We start from the raw sequence: 18226 nt of genomic DNA, 5'->3' as shown, positions 1-18226 counted from the left end.
ACTCCTAAAACAAAGGAAACTAAATATAAAATTAGAATAACTGTTTTGAGAAATAAAAACTACAGAGGAAACATGATAAATAGGAGCAAAAAGTGACCTGTCACATGTTATATACTTACCCATCAGGTTTTCTTTCAATACTGTAAAGGCATATTGAACAGTCGGCTCTAAATACTATTACCATGTCCCGGAAGACACTAAGCAGTAATGTTTCTGCTTGTGTTTTGGTGACATGAGCAAAAGCATTGTCCAGATTTGACGTTCTCAAGTATACTCTGAGCTATAGAAAACAAAAATAAAGAAAACTGTAAAAACAAGATACCTACCATGGATGACTAAATACTTTAGACATGCTGTTTTTTTATCTACTGACTTTTTTCAAGTAAGAGGAGTTAAAGACTAATCTGAGCATTAATAACAAATGGATGTTTATAGTTTGACAGGGTAGGCTCATTCTACAAATAACTAAAAGATGACGTGATCAAAACTGTGATGTACTATTATGAGATACTCCTTTTAGACCTGCACATTTAGACCTGATACAAGGAGATCAGTAGTTTCTCAAAAAATAAATATAGAAATCAAAAAGTTAATAAATCTCTAAGGACAGCCATCTTTATAAACTTCTCAACTTTTAACTATTTTTTATTATTTACAAACTTTATAGAGAATGTCTAATGGCTAAAATCCTTAGAAAAAGTTATCACAGAAGTCCTGATTATCCGTTTAAATTTTTAAGTAACCTGAAATGAAAATCCCATTTGTTAAAAATGCCAAATTCTTGATTAAAAAGTAAAACATTTTGTTCATTTTCAATAGGTTATTTTTATATAAAACCAAACTGTGCTTAATATATTTAAAATGTAAAAATCTTGTTATTTCTGAGAAAACAAAAACATACCTCTTCTTGATGATCACTTATGTTATAGCATGCAAGGACAATAAAATCATTCCACCAGGCTAAGCCACCTGTCACAATCATATTTTGCTCCTTAAAAGAAAATATAAAAAACATATTTACATTTATTCCTGCCAGTTACAGACTTGTAAAATATTCCTAATCAGACAATGAAAGCTCTAATTATTTCTGCTCTACTCTCTTCCCACCCCACTCAACAGTTAAGTATTACTCTAGGGCCTTTATTCATAATGATTCACATCCTATTTTGAAGAAATAAATATTTCTGTAAGACATAAAATACATCATTCAAAATAACTGGGTACCTGTAGCATCATTATTACACATTCAACAGACCTTGGTTTAAATTCTGGCTTTATCATTTATCAGCTGCTTGACTCTGAATCTTAGTTTCTCTTTTATAAAATGGTGAGTAACAATAGTGCTCTCATTGGGTTGTTATGAAGAACAATGAGATAACATATGTGGAAGTGCCTGGTACACAGTAGGCACCTATTAAATGTTAACTTCCTTCTTTTCCTCCTATTTGATTCTTGCAAAATCCAACTGCATATGTTTGTATGCTACCCAAATATTTATGTCATACACAGACAAGCAGGGAATGATCTCAAATTTTGTGGAGATTTATTCCGATCATATCTGATGAACTCTACCTGGAATGTAAGAGTAAATCCTCAAGTTACAGGATTATAGTGTCTGATCTTAACAAGAATTAAAAACAAACCAACTATCTCAATACAAAATCTTTTATCAAATATCAAGTACTTTATCAGAACTGACCCTTAGATATAATCCAGTGTCATTTTTTAATATTTGATTTTACTTTTTAATAAGTAAACAGTGGTTTACTTTATACTTATTTCATATTGTAGTTCTCTCATACTTTGAGAAATAGGTTTTTAATTTCAAAAAGACTAACCTGGGTAATGTTTCCAAAAAGCTTCCATTTTTTGGTGAGTAAAGAGTAATGTGCAAAACCAAACTTGCCAACCACAGCAATATTCTGTCCGAGCTTATCAATAGCTGAAAACTGATTAAAAAAAAAAAAAATTAAGAGCTCTTCCTTGAGTTTTTTAATTAGGCGTAAAGAGCTGAGGATTATGTCAGGCAAGCAGACTATTAATAAACATTTGCTAAGAGAATTAAATATAAAATGCTAAATTCAAAAATCTTAATATTTATACATGTTACATTTGACCAAATTATAGATTTACACTAACAATGTACAAGGAAGCAAGTACTGAAATTTTACTTTTATCAATGCACCCACTGAAAGGCTCAATTCCCAGAATACCTCTTGCAGCAAATGCTATCCAATGAAAGTTAACACCAACAAAGTAACAAATAACTCACCCGTATAGGCCAATTGCTCTCTAGATAGGTGCTGGAAATCTATAGAAAATAACACATCAATTTGGTAAGACTTCTGAAATGTATTTAAAAGTAAAGCACGTAAAAGCATTAACATCATAATATGAGATTAATTTTCCTGTAATGTTTAAAGTGCTCCCAAATAGGGCTTCCCTGGTGGCGCAGTGGTTAAGAATCCGCCTGCCAATGCAGGGGACACAGGTTTGAGCCCTGGTCCGGGAAGATCCCACATGCCGCGGAGCAACTAAGCCCGTGCGCCACAACTACTGAGCCTGCACTCTAGAGCCTGCGAGCCACAACTACTGAGCCCGCATGCTGCAATTACTGAAGGCCACGCGCCTAGAGCCCGTGCTCCACAACAAGAGAAGCCACCGCAATGAGAAGCCCGCGCACCGCAACGAAGAGTAGCCCCCGCTCGCCGCAACTAGTGAAAGCCCGCACGCAGCAACGAAGACCCAACACAGCCAAAAATAAAATAAATTGTTTTTTAAAAAGTGCTCCCAGGGCTTCCCTGGTGGCGCAGTGGTTGAGAATCTGCCTGCCAATGCAGGAGACACGGGTTCGAGCCCTGGTCCAGGAAGATCCCACATGCTGCGGAGCAACTAAGCCCGTGAGCCACGACTACTGAGCCTGCGCGTCTGGACCCTGTGCTCTGCAACAAGAGAGGCCGCGATAATGAGAGGCCCGCGCACCGCGATGAAGAGCGGCCCCCACTTGCCGCAACTAGAGAAAGCCCTCGCACAGAAACGAAGACCCAACACAGCCAAAAATAAATATAAAAATAAATAAATAAATTTAAAAAAAAAAAGTGCTCCCAAATAATGAGTATTACTAGCAGCCAATATTTCACAACTCCTGTCTTAACCATTTCATTATATGTTTCTAGACATCAGGCTTTCCTCTTTTTTCTCTACACAGTTTTTGTTTGTTTTAAATTAAATATTGAACACTCAATAAATATAGAATGACAAAAGATATTTAGAGAAGCATCTACTAAGGCAACCAAGAATTGTGTAGATGAACAGTTTGGGTTCGCTGATATGAACCATCCCAAAAAACCCTTATCTAATAAAATCAGAGCCTCAGCAAGAGTTCTGTTTATGTTTTTTTAGTGGAAATCTCTTTTATTATTTTTACATTTTTCTGATAAAAAAGCAATGCATGCTTATAAAATTTAAACAATATAAAAGTGCACAAAATACAAAGTGAAATTCTTGTTATATCACTGCTATCTCTAAACAAACAGCCATATGTATATATGAGTGTGTATAAGCTACTGCTTTTTACTGGGGTGTTCAACTTATTCACCTACAAGTACTTTTAATATATTACAGATATTAACTCTTTATCTGCAACGTAAGCAATAAATATATCTTTCCATGTCGTCTGTCTTACATCTTTGTACACAGTGTCTTTGTGTCACTCTGAGAATTTTAAACTTAAAAAATCCTCTGTGAGGTATCAATGTAGATTAAGTCTAGCTTTACTGAGACTGTGATCTCTCTATTAGCCTGCTGAGTAAATAGTTTTCATGAGCACATGGTGAATGCAGTGTGAAAATTAACAGAACAACAGAACAAAGGAAAAATCTTCTGTTCCTGGAATAAGAGAACCTTCAATTTAATTTAGTTTCCGTTTACTCAAAGAAAAATGATTACATATTTAAAAAGAGAAAGCCAAATTAAAAAGCCAAGTAAATGCAATCAAATCCAATAAGATTCTTTGTGTAATGTGAAGACAAAGCAAAAATCAAGTAAAAATAATATGCTGAAAACATCTGTATTAACCTTGATAAAATTTATTCATAAAACTATTTTTGTTAGACTTCACTTATTATCCAGTAAGTCAACCTAAAATCTAAGTAAATTAATAGCTTTTAGTACATTAGGAAGTTCTTAACCCCAGTGCTGGTTTGTGGAAGCCTACCTTACAGAATTAAAAATAACTGTGTCAGGATAGATACGCTTGAAGAATGCTTAACTTGTATCTTAACAGATATGCTGTACCATTCAGGCCAACCAGTAAAATTTACTATGATGGGTGGAATTAGTTCAGAATAATGATAATCTGAGGTAATAATCAGGTGGCGAAGTAAAATTTGAAAGTAGTTTTGTAGGAGGCTGTAAGTGAAATTCTTTTTTTGGATGAAGAAAATAAAAATAGTCACTTGAAGAAGGATGTTCCTGGAGCACAACTGAGCTAGCCATCCATGACACTAAACACCCCGCCCCCCACTTTCCCCAAACCTTGGTGTTTCATAAGTATTTGTGAGATGTGTGGGCAGGTAAAGTGGGAAGTGAGATCTCACTGCCAAAGTGGACTCCAACATGAAGAGTTTCTAATCATGGGAACCAAGGTTAACTTATCATAATGATCACACTCTGATGACCATCTCTAGGAGAAAACAAATTCTTTTACCCTCCAAAAGTACATGAGATGCCACAAATGGCAAATGGTTTACTTTCAAAACTTAAAATGAAGCTTTATTTCTCATATGGTTTTGTGTCTTGAAGATGCTATGAAATAAGAACAAAAACTTGTATTTGCCCCAGGAGATCTATATGTTACCTGAACTTTGAGTTCCACCCCTAATACTGAGAACAGGAAATGGCAGAAGTAAGAAAAGAGGCGGCTAATGAATAATGAAGAAACTCGGGTTAGGAATGCATAGTCAGGGCACAAAAGTCATGTCATACCACTGGGAAACTCAGTGCTAAGGTACAGAATCTCTACTCCTAACATCTTAAGATTTTTCAGTCTCTCGGAGAACCTAAATCTACCTTTTTTCCCTTAAAGTCATTCTGCTAAAACCATGTCTCCTACCTAGACTACTTTCTTCTGTAACTGGTGAGACTGTGAGGGCCATCATCCTAGGAGATATGATCTGTGCCAAATACCTAGAACATTTGATACACATTGTAGGAATGAGAGCAAATCGTTTATAAATGAAATAGCCTTTACAATCCTCTCTGTTGACCTCCCTGACATAGTGCCTGATACATTACCCTGCTTCCGACAAGTATGTATTTGTGTTATTTTTGTTAAAGGAGAAAACATAGTTAACACAGGATCTTCTGACCAGGAAACTAACGTGTGTAAGGTAGAAGGCTTAAACAAACAAAAAATCCAGTAGTCTAGATGAGGAACAGACAGAGCAGCAGAATTAGTTGGAGCTCATGTGATGAACTCTAAGCTGTACAAGAAGCATACAAAGTATAAACCACGCAAACAAAGCCATTGTGATGGAGGATGCGGGCACTTATCCTAGACAAGAGCGTATGTTGAAGGGGGAATTAAACAGGCACCCATGTTTCTTCAGGGAATACTTACTAATGGCTAAAATGTCTGGAAGTTAAAAGCATTAACATTATATGGACACTGTAAACCACACTACCAAACGAACACCACCATAATGCTGCATTGACTCTTGTGGCTGGAGTGCCAGCAAACAAAGCATAGGGCAACTCCAAGCAAAAAGAATGTCAAATAGGCACATTCTAAGTTTTAGATCAAGGTCAGCAGTATATTATATGCTTCAACATTTAGTACCTAGGTTTTAAAACAGGTTTGATTATTACTTTAATTTATATCATGGTAAGGATAGAGTCTGCCACTATTCTGCTGTGTGACCTTGGGCAAGTCACCTAACTTCCCTGAGCCTCAATTTCCTCATGTATAAAACCTAGTTGGACTACATGATTGCTAAGGTCCTTCAGGCTCTAAAAATTCTATGAGTCCATTATAACTTAATTTGGGGGGAGTACAACTCTAGCATTATTTTTATTAGTTTTAAGGAAACTGAAAAAATTACGTAAAGCTAGAGTTAAACAAGTTTATCTTTCTAAATATTTTAGATACCTAAAGAACAGGATGACAGAAGAATCTTGCTAGTATCTACTTTGCCTGAAGTTGTAAAATCAGTGTTATATGCTTCTAATATGGGATACTTCATAGATGGCTACGAATCACAGAATCATTGAATTTTTGAGCTGGAAGGAAATTCAATTTTTGTTATTGCCTGATGGATTTTTGAGTTCCAGACCTACCTTCTTTGATCCTCTGCTCTACTTGGCTCTCTGGCAACACAGACCTGGCTAGGCAGAACTGGCATTGATGCTAGGTCAGTGTAGAATGAATAGTTCAAAGTATGGGGAAATGAAAATAGCAGAGAAATGGCTATAGGAGAGAACGGAGCAGTGGAAAATTTTAGTCAAGGAAGTAGCTGATGCAGTTTTATTTAATAACTGTTACTAATTATAAAATGGTATGCACATTGTTTTGATTTTATGAATTTCTTAATGTAAGTTAAATACATTTTCTTTTAGTGTATACCACATGTCAATGTAGGAGATATTCCTCCTTCAATTTTTCACACAATGACCATTCTTATGTCTCTCATTATCTCCACTCAAATTCAACCGAAAATAACATGGGAGCTGAAGTAAGCTAGTAAGGTAAAAGTACAGAATGTAGAAGTAAGACAAAGAATTGTGGAAACAGAAAATGACTAAAAGAAACTAACCCAAGAGTAGGCTCTGATGTACCTAAGACACTCTGGCATGAAAAGTGGGAAGAAAACACTCAGGACTTTGAAATGTGTGTGAAAGTTTCTTTCAAGAAACTTCAATTTACTGATTTACCCAAATTAATTTTATTTGGTATCGAAACTCAGAATTAATTTCTATATTAAATGCCAATTTATCAGAATTACTAAAAGAAACTACTAATTTAATAATAATCTGGAACAAGATTGAGTAATAATAAAATTATTAACAGTAAGGTTCTAGACTAATCAGAAGTCTGCAATTTGGGTCCAAAGTCAGGCATTAACCTCAATGTGTCCCCATTAGGACTACAAGGTCAGCTGCAAAAGGTACTAATCAATATTGTCACTTTTCATGAAATTACTACACTTTAGCCTATGCAAATCCAGAGCTAAATTTATACCAAAAAAAGGCTGGAAGTAAAATAAACAGTCTTGCACAATTAAGAGGACAAAGCATAAACTTCCAGTTTTTTAACTATTCACTTACTAATGGACTTAAAGCAGGTGGGAATACAATCTACATCAGGTGGAAAGAAAGGAGAAGACGAGAGGACAAGAGCACAGAACAGCAGAAGAGAGACATGACAGTCAAAAAGTTTACAAAGTTTCTCAGTTTTCTAAAGCAACAAATGAAATACTTAAATATCTGCTTCAGGGTGCTATCTTACCAAGGACTAAGTCCACAGTCAACAGCATCTGAAGACTTACCTGTACTACATGCCAATGCCGATGACCAAGTAAAGTGCTTAAACTCTGAGACTCTAAACTGCCATCTGCAAACGGGCTCTTTTCCTGACTGGGCTTATGATCAGAGTGTGCCGAAGTACTCCTGGGATTCTGGGTTTGTGAGGCCTCTCCACAGTTCAAGTACAATCGATCTTCCCCCTGAAGCAACACTTGCTCTTGGTTACTCTAGATGAGGGAAAAAGGAAGCAGAGGGGAGGGAAGCAAATAAAAACAAGTTAGTATAAGGTAGGCGAAAGTAAGTAATACATCAATTTAGTTTTATTGTTGGAAATGTACCATACATCTCAATGCTGATTTTCCTCACAGAGGACAAGACTACCTAATAATCTCACACACTGTTATATTTAACAGACGACATTTTAATTATTACTTCCCAGTGTAAATAAAATCTTTGTTAAAGTCTGTTTTATCATACAGATTCCAAAACATGCCCAGGGCAATGCTATGAGAGATTTTCCACCTGAAAGCTGAATAAGACTACTCAATGTCTACAGTTTACAAACTAGTTTCATATTAGATACCTCATGAATGGTAGTAAGAAAACATGTCTGGTCAAACAGTTTGTGTGTATACGCTCATCCGTGTGCCCACATGGTAAGAAGAGGGAGTGGATTACAAACAGGGATAACTGGATACTGGAGGATCTTTCAAATCATGGGGAGGAGGAAGAGTAGCCTACATCTGTGGTCCTGGTTCAGAACAATTCAATAACTGCTTGGTGAAAGCTTGGTTAGTACCAAGGAGTGTACCAGGTTCTGAGGATATTTAGACAAAAATATAGTTTCTACTCTCTGTGATTATGCCCTGGTTTTTAATTAAAGGCCAGTGTTTTCAAATGTGGGCAGATTATTCACTCACTATTTAAATTAGATCAGCACCCCAGCCACTCACCTTCCCATTGTAGTCCAAATGTTGTCTTGATATAAAACTCGGAGTGCTTTTAAATTATTTATTTGGGATGTGCGAGCAGAGAAGAAATCCTCTACTCTTGTTTTTCTTATTATTCAGCTATAGTAATGAGGTCTGAGATCCAGGGTATTTTCATTCTTTCTCAATGTGTTATATATTTTAATTAGAAATTGGCTGCACCAAATATTTAAAAACCCATTGGTGGTAGATACTAAGATATGCAGCCCTATCATATAACATATCACTGTTACTATATATCAACAATATATATTAATATCTTATTTCCGACTGATAAAACATGAGTTTATGTTATAATTTGGGGCAGTGTTTCCCAAAGCAGGATTCTAGGCTTATTTTCTTCTAGGCCTTCTTTAAAAATTCATAGTTAAATAAGCTTGGGAAACAATGCTTTTTATATACCAACTCCTGGACTTTCATGATGCACATCAGCATATTAAAGACTCAAGTCCTATGTTAAAGAAATCTCTACAGCTTTAACTCCTTTATTTCACACTTACAAGACAACAGAAATTTTTCTTGTCCTATGTAACTGCTATTGATATTTCTCACAAGTAGTGCCTGGTGGAACATACTTTGAGAAATGCTATTCAGACAAAGACTAAATTTTATTCAGGTTATTCAAGTGAATCTGTAAACACTGCTTTTCCTCAAATTGCTTGTGATCCTATTAAAAATGAAAAAAAAAAGCATGGGACTCCCCTGGCGGTCCAGTGGTTAAGACTCCACGCTTCCACTGCAGGGGGCGCAGGTTCAATCCCTAGTTGGGGAACTAAGATCCTGCATGCCATGAGGCCAAAAAAAAGCAAAACCTGCTCAGAAATAAAATTGTCATAAGGAAGAGTCATTTTCAAATATGAAAGCCACTAAAAAAAACAAACGGAGTTTTAATTAAATAAACTTACCATACAAGGGTTTACAGTGAGTGCACTCTTGAGAAACTGAAATAGTAGAATGCTAGGCTGTTTAACTATGCTCTTGGAGTCAGACTCATTTTCAGTATTTTGAGAACCAAATCCACTGATTACCCATAGGTGATAGCCTTCGGCACCCCAGCTCTTGGAGAGAGGAGGAGGGAGAAAGAAGACGGGGCAGGGGTGGGGGGGGGGAGAAAATCAAAGCAATAAAAAGTTTGTTATTTTTTCCTGGTTTGAAATATTCAAATTCTGAAATAACCAACAACAGCATTATTAATGACTTCTGAAGGCTTGAGAAACCATAACAAACAACACAGACAAGAATTATACCTACATCTACTACATCTTAGATCTCCAGTAGAAACCATCACTGCTCTCCACTTAGAATAGTGAAAACACTACATACCAATCTTAGCTCCAAAACCTAAGAAATGCCTACTGCTCTCTGTAACTTCTCCATTAATTTAACTGCCTCTCAAATACAAAGAAATTCCTTACAGAGACAAGACCCACGTTACATAGCTGAAGCTTTACAAAGAAGCACCCAAACAGATGCAGTTTTGTACAGAACAAAGAACACTGGATTGGAGGCTATGAGACTAGGGTTTTGCACTCCAGCTTGGCTACCATTTTGTTGTACGACTTTGGCCAAGCTATTTGGTTTCTCGGGGTATAAGTTTCTTCCTCTGTAAAATGAGAGGGTTCAAATAAATTCTCCAGGCCCAGTTCATTTTAATATTCTATAACTAGATTCCATGAGAGTTAAAAAAAAAATTTTTTTTAACATTAGTAATTCCCAATCTGCAAGGCCAAGAAAATACTAATGGGGGGAGGAGAGGTCCATAATTGTTCCAAAATTTCAGAAGTCTAATAGAACTTTTGCTTTCCCATGAAAAGTTTTAGTTGCATAAGTTAAATAAATGCTTAGATTCTTAGTTTGTGATTAAAATATTAACTTAGTGAGGCAGGTAACACTGGTTGTTGCATGGCATTCAGAAGCACTGATCGGCAGTCAGAGAAATGGTGTTTGAAAACTTATTTTAAAATATGGAGGTGAGGAGAGCCATCAAATGGGATCCTTGGTGGTGAAAGGTTGGGAACCCCTACTGAAGGCAACCATGGTGGTCTTAATTCTTCGAGAAACCCATGATCAGAAAATGCCTTCCTCTGTGGAGCAGGAGAGAAAGGTAGTGATAGGCCTCACAGCCACTAATTCCTCAAAGATGGTACACAGATGGCTATAGAAAGAAAATGTATGTAAAGACAGGGGTTACACCTCACCGCTTTCTACAGAAACTCTTGAAAATTGATAGTAAAAATATTGTTACAACAGGGACTACAATTCTTTTGACATACATCTATGGAAAAAATTTTAAATATGCTCAAATAATGTACACGCACATATCCTCCAGGAGAAAGACCCAATGAGCATTTCACGTTATGTTAAAAGAAAGGAGGCCATGGGAAGTGGGTGCTATTGAGTCACATAAGAAATGTAGGTATGCTTTGGAAAAACAAAGGCCTGATTTGAACAGTCACTAGGTTCACAGAGATGACAGGGCTTGCTAGACACATCTAAACAAAACCAAAATCAAATACTGAAAATTGGGCAGCCTCCTGATTTTTAAAGATAATACTTTTATCAAAGCAAGAACTGTCTAAGAGTCTGCCGAGACTAGAATAGCTTTGTAATTTTATCAGGTCAACATGAGAGAAGAAGAAGAAAAAACCAAGTTTTTCACACTGTATCAATATTTTATAGAAAGAACTTACCATAGAGTTGATCTTAAGGGGATCTTTTTTGGTACCATCAGACCTATAACTGAAACACAACAGAAACTTAATTAAAGAGTCTTCTAATTGCATGTAATATTTAGCTTTAATTTTAAAAAATTGATTTTGTTCCTTTGAAAGAGAAATACACAATACTGCATGAAATATGAGACTCCTGGTTAATACACCTAGGTATATCACTGAGATACAGTCTTCCAGTTACTAAATAACTTCTTAACAGGGTCATGCAGTTTGGGAAGGTGTGTTCATTATGTCAGGACTGAAGTTCAGGGTAGTATATGAAGTGGACAGAGATATTAACCCAGTTCTACCAACCCACTGAGTTAACCTACATTAACCCAATGAGATAATGTAGTTTTTCATTTCCTACTAGTTATTTATGTATATAGCTTACCACTCTTATTAGATAATAAGCTACTTGAAGGCAGATTCATGTCTGATTTAGCTTTGAATCTAACATGTTATCATATACACAACAGGGGTTCAATAAATAAATGCATTTTCACTGAATGGTCAGTTTTAAGAGGATGGAAAGAGGATGGATGTATGAGGAAACAATACATTCTGAATAAATTAATTCTGAACCTTACAAATTGTTTTGGTTTCAGAGTCAAGGCAAAATGGTAGCTGTATAACAAAGTTTCTGTGTATGTGTATTGTCTTGGAGAAAATGGAGTTATTTCATCTAAAATTTCTTTATTGACTCACGCAAAATCTCCTCCAAGTGTACAAATCAGCTGAGCTCCAAATACACTCCATAAAGAAAGGCCTCCGTATTCCCAGGTCACTATTACAACACTATTGTCAGGAGACCATCTGACCAATTTAACAGCTCCTGTTTTGTTCCAAATGTCTGTTAAGAAATTGTGAGAAGAGTTAAAAATAAATGATTGCTTCATAAATACTTACTATTTTTTACAGCCTATACCTTCAAGTTGAAACAAGCAGAAAGGCATGTCTGCTTCAAATAATGAGATGAATTCTGTTCGTTTAGGGCTATTTAAAATCAGTATGGTCATTAGCCTTGACCCGATCTAAGCAGAACAAAGTCAGTACCCAAGTGATTTATATGAACCAAAAACCGTTTCTGGCCACTATTAGCTTAAATAACTATAACTGTGTAGTCTTAAAAAGCCTTTGGAGTTGGGCAAATCAGTTTCTGTAAGATGGGAATAATATTTCCCTTGAATGATTTAACACTGAATGTCAAAGTACTCTGCAAAGTATGAGGTGTTTTAAAATGTAAAATAATATTTTACCATGATCTCCATGTTCCATCAGCAATATCAAAGGGATCCAAGTTAAAATAAATTGAAGCTTAACCTTATATTAGGATTAAGTAGGTAAACTCCAGCCTCAGTACCACAGGCGCTTATATCTTCTTTTAACTAATAATAGTTCTTCATATATAATTATTAAAGGAGAAAATTTCATTGTGTAGTAAAATCCAAGTTTTTTTACTGCAGAGTTAAATGAAACATACTAGCATTTCCCATCAGCAATTCAAAAAGATCTATAGCTTTCACCTCTTTAAAATTAAAATTCTTTACATCTGCAGTATTAATAAATTTTTGTTATAAGTACATTTGCCACAAAGGGGTGGTATACAGATTTTAGCCTACAGAAGACAGCCTTGGTTAATAGAGTAAGTAAAACTTTTTTCCTCTGCCTATGTTTGAATCCTCACATTAGCATTTCCCACCATAATTCAAGTATATGAATAACTGTGTTATTTATGTATATAAAAAATAGTATGGAAACACAAAAGACCCCAAATAGCCAAAGCAATCTTGAGAAAGAAAAACGGAGCTGGAGGAATCAGGTTCTCTGACTTCAAACAATATTACAAAGCTAGAGTAATCAAGACAGTATGGTACTGGCACAAAAACAGAAATATAGATCAATGGTACAGGATAGAAAGACCAGAGATAAACCCATGCACATACTGTCACCTAATTTATGACAAAGGCGGCAAGAACATACAATGGAGAAAAGACAGCCTCTTCAATAAGTGGTGCCGGGAAAACTGGACAGCTACGTGCAAGAGAATGGAATTAGAACACTACCTTAACACCATACACAAAAATAAACTCAAAATGGATTAAAGACCTAAATGTAAGACCGGACACTATAAAACTCTTAAGAGGAAAACACAGGAAAAATACTCTTTGACATAAACCACAACAAGATCTTTTTTGACCCACCTCCTAGGGTAATGAAAATAAAAACAAAAATAAACAAATGGGACCTAATGCACAGCAAAGGAAACCATAAACCATATGAAAAGACAACCCTCAGAATGGGAGAAAATATTTGCAAACGAAGCAACTGACAAAGGATTAATCTCCAAAATATACAAGCAGCTCATGCAGATCAATATCAAAAAAACAAACAACCCAATCCAAAAATGGGCAGAAGATCTAAACAGACATTTCTCCAAAGAAGATATACAGATGGCCAACAAACACATGAAAGGATGCTCAACATCACTAATCATTAGAGAAATGCAAATCAAAACCACAATGAGGTATCACCTCACACCGGTCAGAATGGCCATCATCAAAATATCTACAAACAAATGCTGGAGAGGGTGTGGAGAAAAGGGAACCCTTTCGCACTATTGGTGGGATGTAAGTTGATACAGCCACTATGGAGAACAGTATGGAGGTTCCTTAAAAAACTAAAAACAGAACTACTATATGACCCAGCAATCCCACTACTGGGCATATACCCTGAGAAAATCATAATTCAAAAGGACACATGTACCCCAATGTTCACTGCAGTACTATTTACAATAGCCAGGATATGGAAACAACCTAAATGTCTAATGACAGATGAATGGATAAAGAAGATGTGGTACATACATACAATGGAATATTACTCAGCCATAAAAAGGAACGAAGTTGGATCATTTGTAGAGATGTGGATGGACCTAGAGTCTGTCATACAGAGTGAAGTAAACCAGAGAGAGAAAAACAAATATCATATATTAATGCATATATGTGGAATCTAGAAAGATGGTACAGATGAACCTATTTGCAGGGCAGGAATAGAGACGCAGACGTAGAGAACGGACATGTGGACACAGCGGGGGGATAGGGAGGGTGGGACAAATTGGGAGATTAGGTTTGACATAAATACACTACCATGTGTAAAACAGATAGCTAGTGGCAACCTGCTGTATAGCACAGGGAGCTCAGCTCAGTGCTCTGTGACAACCTAGATGGGTGGGATGGGGGTTGGGAGGGAGGACCAAGGTGGGGGGATATATGTATACATATAGCTGATTCATTTCATTGTACAGGAGAAACTAACACAACATTGTAAAGCAATTCTACTCCAAAAAAAAAAAATTCTTATCAAAATAGAAAAAAAAATGCCCAATAAAGCCATATCAAATGATGAAACTAAAACAAAACAAACAAACAAATAAATAAATGGGAACATGCATAAGAAACCTCATATCTTATTAGTATACTTTACACATTTAAGAGCAAAATTTAAAACCAAACCAAGAAGAAACATACGAACTCAAATCAAAGCTTACAAAAAGGTTATAAACAGTATTCCTATTAATCCCAAGTAAACATATATATACATATGTACATAATATGCATATCTATTTTCCAAGTATTATACACATATTAAAATCTAGTTGTAGAGATATACAATAAAATGTTAATGATAGTTAACCTAATCTTCAAGTGGCAGGAATACGGAAAATTTATCTAGCTGGTAACCTACCATAAACATAGATTGTGATAATCTGCATAATGAGAAAAATGTAAAATGTAATCCAAAGACTTTCTGTTACAGAGCTGAACTCTGAAGAAAGAAAGGAGAAAACTGAAAGTGAGTTTGGTTAGTGCTTGAATTAAGGCAGCCCAGGGGGAGGAGGTGTGAAGAGTGGGGAGTGGTGAGGTGAAAAAGGTTAGAAATATAGGGACAGAAGGTTGGAATGGGACCTAGCAATGACTAGGGAGTTGGGGTCTCACATCCTATACAAAGACAAGAAAGGGGTTTCAGGCCGGCGTGAGTCCGGGAATCAGAATGGAAGTCGCTGTGTCACGTAAGGACTCCTGCAGTGCTGCCACCTGTAAAAATCAGCCAGTGGAGCCAGAAGAAAACACAGAAGCTTGTCTGTGTTCAAGACGCAGGACAGCACAAGTCTCCTGACATTTTAAGCAGTTTTTATAGTCTAAAGTTATATAACTCAAGAAGGCAGCACTCTCCCATAACAAAGACTGCAAGAGTGAGAGTTAGTAGATAACCAAAGGGAGAATTGGCATTCCAAGAACATGAGAAAAGGAAACAATCTAAAAAATTCAATACAGTGCTGTCAATCAATCAATAGAAGCAACGAGGAAAACTTCCTGAAATGATGATAAATGTTCTATATTTGCTTGGTCTAACAGACAGTCACTAGCTACATGTGGCTATTCAACATTTAGGTGTGACTATGAAACTGAGAAAAGTTTTAATTTTCTTTGATGTCAGTTAGTTTCATTTAAAAAGCCACATGTGGCTGGTGGCTATTGTATTGCACATCACAACATTAGTATGGATAGAAAAATAAACAGATAAAAGGGTTAGAAAACACAATCAAAATACACAACACCCTGTTCTTGTCAGTTGCAGCAAAAAGTGTCCTTAGGAAAAAATATATGCAAGCCTTTAAAGGCTATGCAATAAGAATGATAAAAACTTAAGGAGCAAATTTCTGTTTCTGGCAGTATAGCGAAATGACACCTTGAATGACTCTCCACACTGAAACAACTAAAATTTAAACAGAATACTTAAACACATCAAAATATCCAAAAATACTGGGAGGTAAGTGAGCGTACCAAGTGCTCTTGCCCTGAATTTTTCTGCCAAACCCTAGAGACCTGACTTTTACATCTGACAACTCACAGCATGTGACGGACAGGAGATAAAGCTCAGAGCTTGGCCAAGGCAGGGAATCTAATAGAAGATACCCACGTAACGCTGGGACTACAAAGATTCCATGAACAAGGGAGAATGAGAAATAAACTCTACCACATGGAAGGTGAAAAAATAGCAAGGAACACTTCCCTGTTTTTGTCCATGGTATTGAATGGAAAATAAAGAAGTTCCCCTGAGAATCTGCAACCACAAACCAGTCCTCAGTCTGATCTGTAATTTGTGTAACTTGTATGATTCAAAAAAATCTCAAACAGAGAATATAATGCAAAGAGTTCCAGACTGATGTAGTTTTCCCAGGTGATTGGAAGAAACAAACAGAAATCTCTGGAAGAACTCAAATTCAATCTAGCTTTTTTGCTTTCCTGATCAAAAAGCATATATACGCCTTCTTTCCTCCTTTCCTCTTGACTCAAATGCAGAAGTAATGCTTGGAGCTCAGAAGCTACCCTGTGATCATGACAGAAAGGCTAAATGAATGCCAACAGCAGCTTACCTTTGGATTTCTTGCTATTACAGAAAATAAATCCTATTTGTTTAAGCAATAGTAAGTTGGGTTTTCTGTTAGTTTCACTCAAAAACATTTCCAATGATATAGACTTTAGACTTACACCTGTGGACAGGACTCACTCAACAGTCACTAAGGGGGTTCAGAAAGAGACTTTCTGGTTTGTTTACTGCTGTGTAACCAGCATTTAGAACAGTGTCTGGCCTATAGTATGTACTCAATAATTACTTGTTGAATGAATAAATGGAACTGGAAGGCATAAAATAACACAGGCAATGAAATCAGGCAAGAGTCTAAAGCAAAACCCAGACAAGGAATATAGGGGCTAAAACTAAGTGAGGATAGAGAAAACTAAATGAAGAGGTATCCCAGGAGCCTCTAGTTACACAGAAATCCTTGGGTCAGAGAGAATGTTGTTACATGTTTTAACAATATTTGGCCTTTGGCCTCCATCATTTAATTCAAAACCTCACTACACATATTACCTGTAATTAAGAAGAAAAAAAAAAAGAGAAGAGGACTCACCAGGATATTGTTTTGCTGTTAACTCCAGTTTATGAGATAGTAGCATGGCTCCAGTGGTGTTATCTATTGTATAAACCTGTACAGAACCACTGTAAAAATCAAAAACACTTTTAGTGTAAAATGACAAATACAAATATAAAAAAACATGACTATGGGAAATATTATGTTCTGCTGATAGGAGTGTAAACTAGAACAAAACCATTTTATAAATAATTTGCAGTCATCTCTTAAATTTAAACAAATGCTCATTCTGTAATCTAGCAATTTCACCTACAGATATACCCCAGAAATATCCTTGTCTTTGAGACATGTATAATGTTCATTATAGTACTGGGAATAAGTGCAAAGAAATGGAAACAATCTGCATGTCCAGCAATAAGAAAAAGGAAAGAGAAAGTGTGGTATATTCATATAGTAGTATACCATATAGCACTGAAAATGAATTTTTGTCATGTGCATTAAAATGGATAGCATATCTATCTACCCACCCATCTATCTATATATCTATATAAATAGTATAATTCTGTTTCTATACTGTGAAAAACATTCAAAACATAGTTAAATACATTTGTGGTAAAAATACAACAAAGACCTAATGTACACAGATTCCAGATTAGTAACTGCCCTGGTGGAGAAAGGAGAATATTAAAGAAGAGAGACAAGCAGGGGCTACATGAATGCAGTACTGGAAACTTTCAGAAATCTTCATTTTGTTATTTTTTACCTTATATTATCTTTTGTATGTATACACAAGATACATACTCTTATGTATATGGTATCATTATTCCATTAAAAAATCTTTACAAGGGTCAAACTTACAAAGGGCCAGAAACCAAAACAAAGAATCTGTATATTACATCTAAGCTATATTTCAAAATTGAACTATAATGATCACAGAAAATATCATTTCTGCTTACAGAGCTATTCTCAGATCGCAAATTTAACATAAATGTTGTTTTAAAAATAATTTAAGTCCAAGGCTGCTTTTGCACACATCAGGATGACACTAGCTTATGACTGCCAGAATGTTC

General features: G+C 35.8%; 1 protein-coding gene across 8 annotated transcripts in view; it reads right to left on the bottom strand.

Annotated features, from left to right (window-relative positions):
• RIC1 (RIC1 homolog, RAB6A GEF complex partner 1) overlaps positions 1-18226 on the bottom strand; it is a 164366-nt gene that overhangs the window by 44232 nt on the left and 101908 nt on the right. For all 8 annotated transcript variants that reach the window (XR_009702088.1, XM_061200396.1, XM_061200400.1 and 5 more), the window contains 9 exons: positions 17196-17284; positions 11930-12074; positions 11201-11249; positions 9416-9568; positions 7545-7748; positions 2273-2311; positions 1839-1949; positions 902-991; positions 120-280 (listed from right to left, as the gene is read on the bottom strand). Coding sequence is in view for 7 of the 8 variants with exons in the window: in XM_061200396.1 (XP_061056379.1) it covers positions 120-280; positions 902-991; positions 1839-1949; positions 2273-2311; positions 7545-7748; positions 9416-9568; positions 11201-11249; positions 11930-12074; positions 17196-17284 (1041 nt within the window). In the remaining variant the exon portion in view is untranslated. The remainder of the gene's footprint in view (positions 1-119; positions 281-901; positions 992-1838; positions 1950-2272; positions 2312-7544; positions 7749-9415; positions 9569-11200; positions 11250-11929; positions 12075-17195; positions 17285-18226) is intronic.

Source organism: Eubalaena glacialis, chromosome 9 (genome assembly GCF_028564815.1).
Source record: "Eubalaena glacialis isolate mEubGla1 chromosome 9, mEubGla1.1.hap2.+ XY, whole genome shotgun sequence".
Classification (NCBI taxonomy): Eukaryota; Metazoa; Chordata; class Mammalia; order Artiodactyla; family Balaenidae; genus Eubalaena; species Eubalaena glacialis.
Note: the sequence above shows the minus strand (reverse complement) of the source record. Positions and strands in the feature narration are given on the sequence as shown.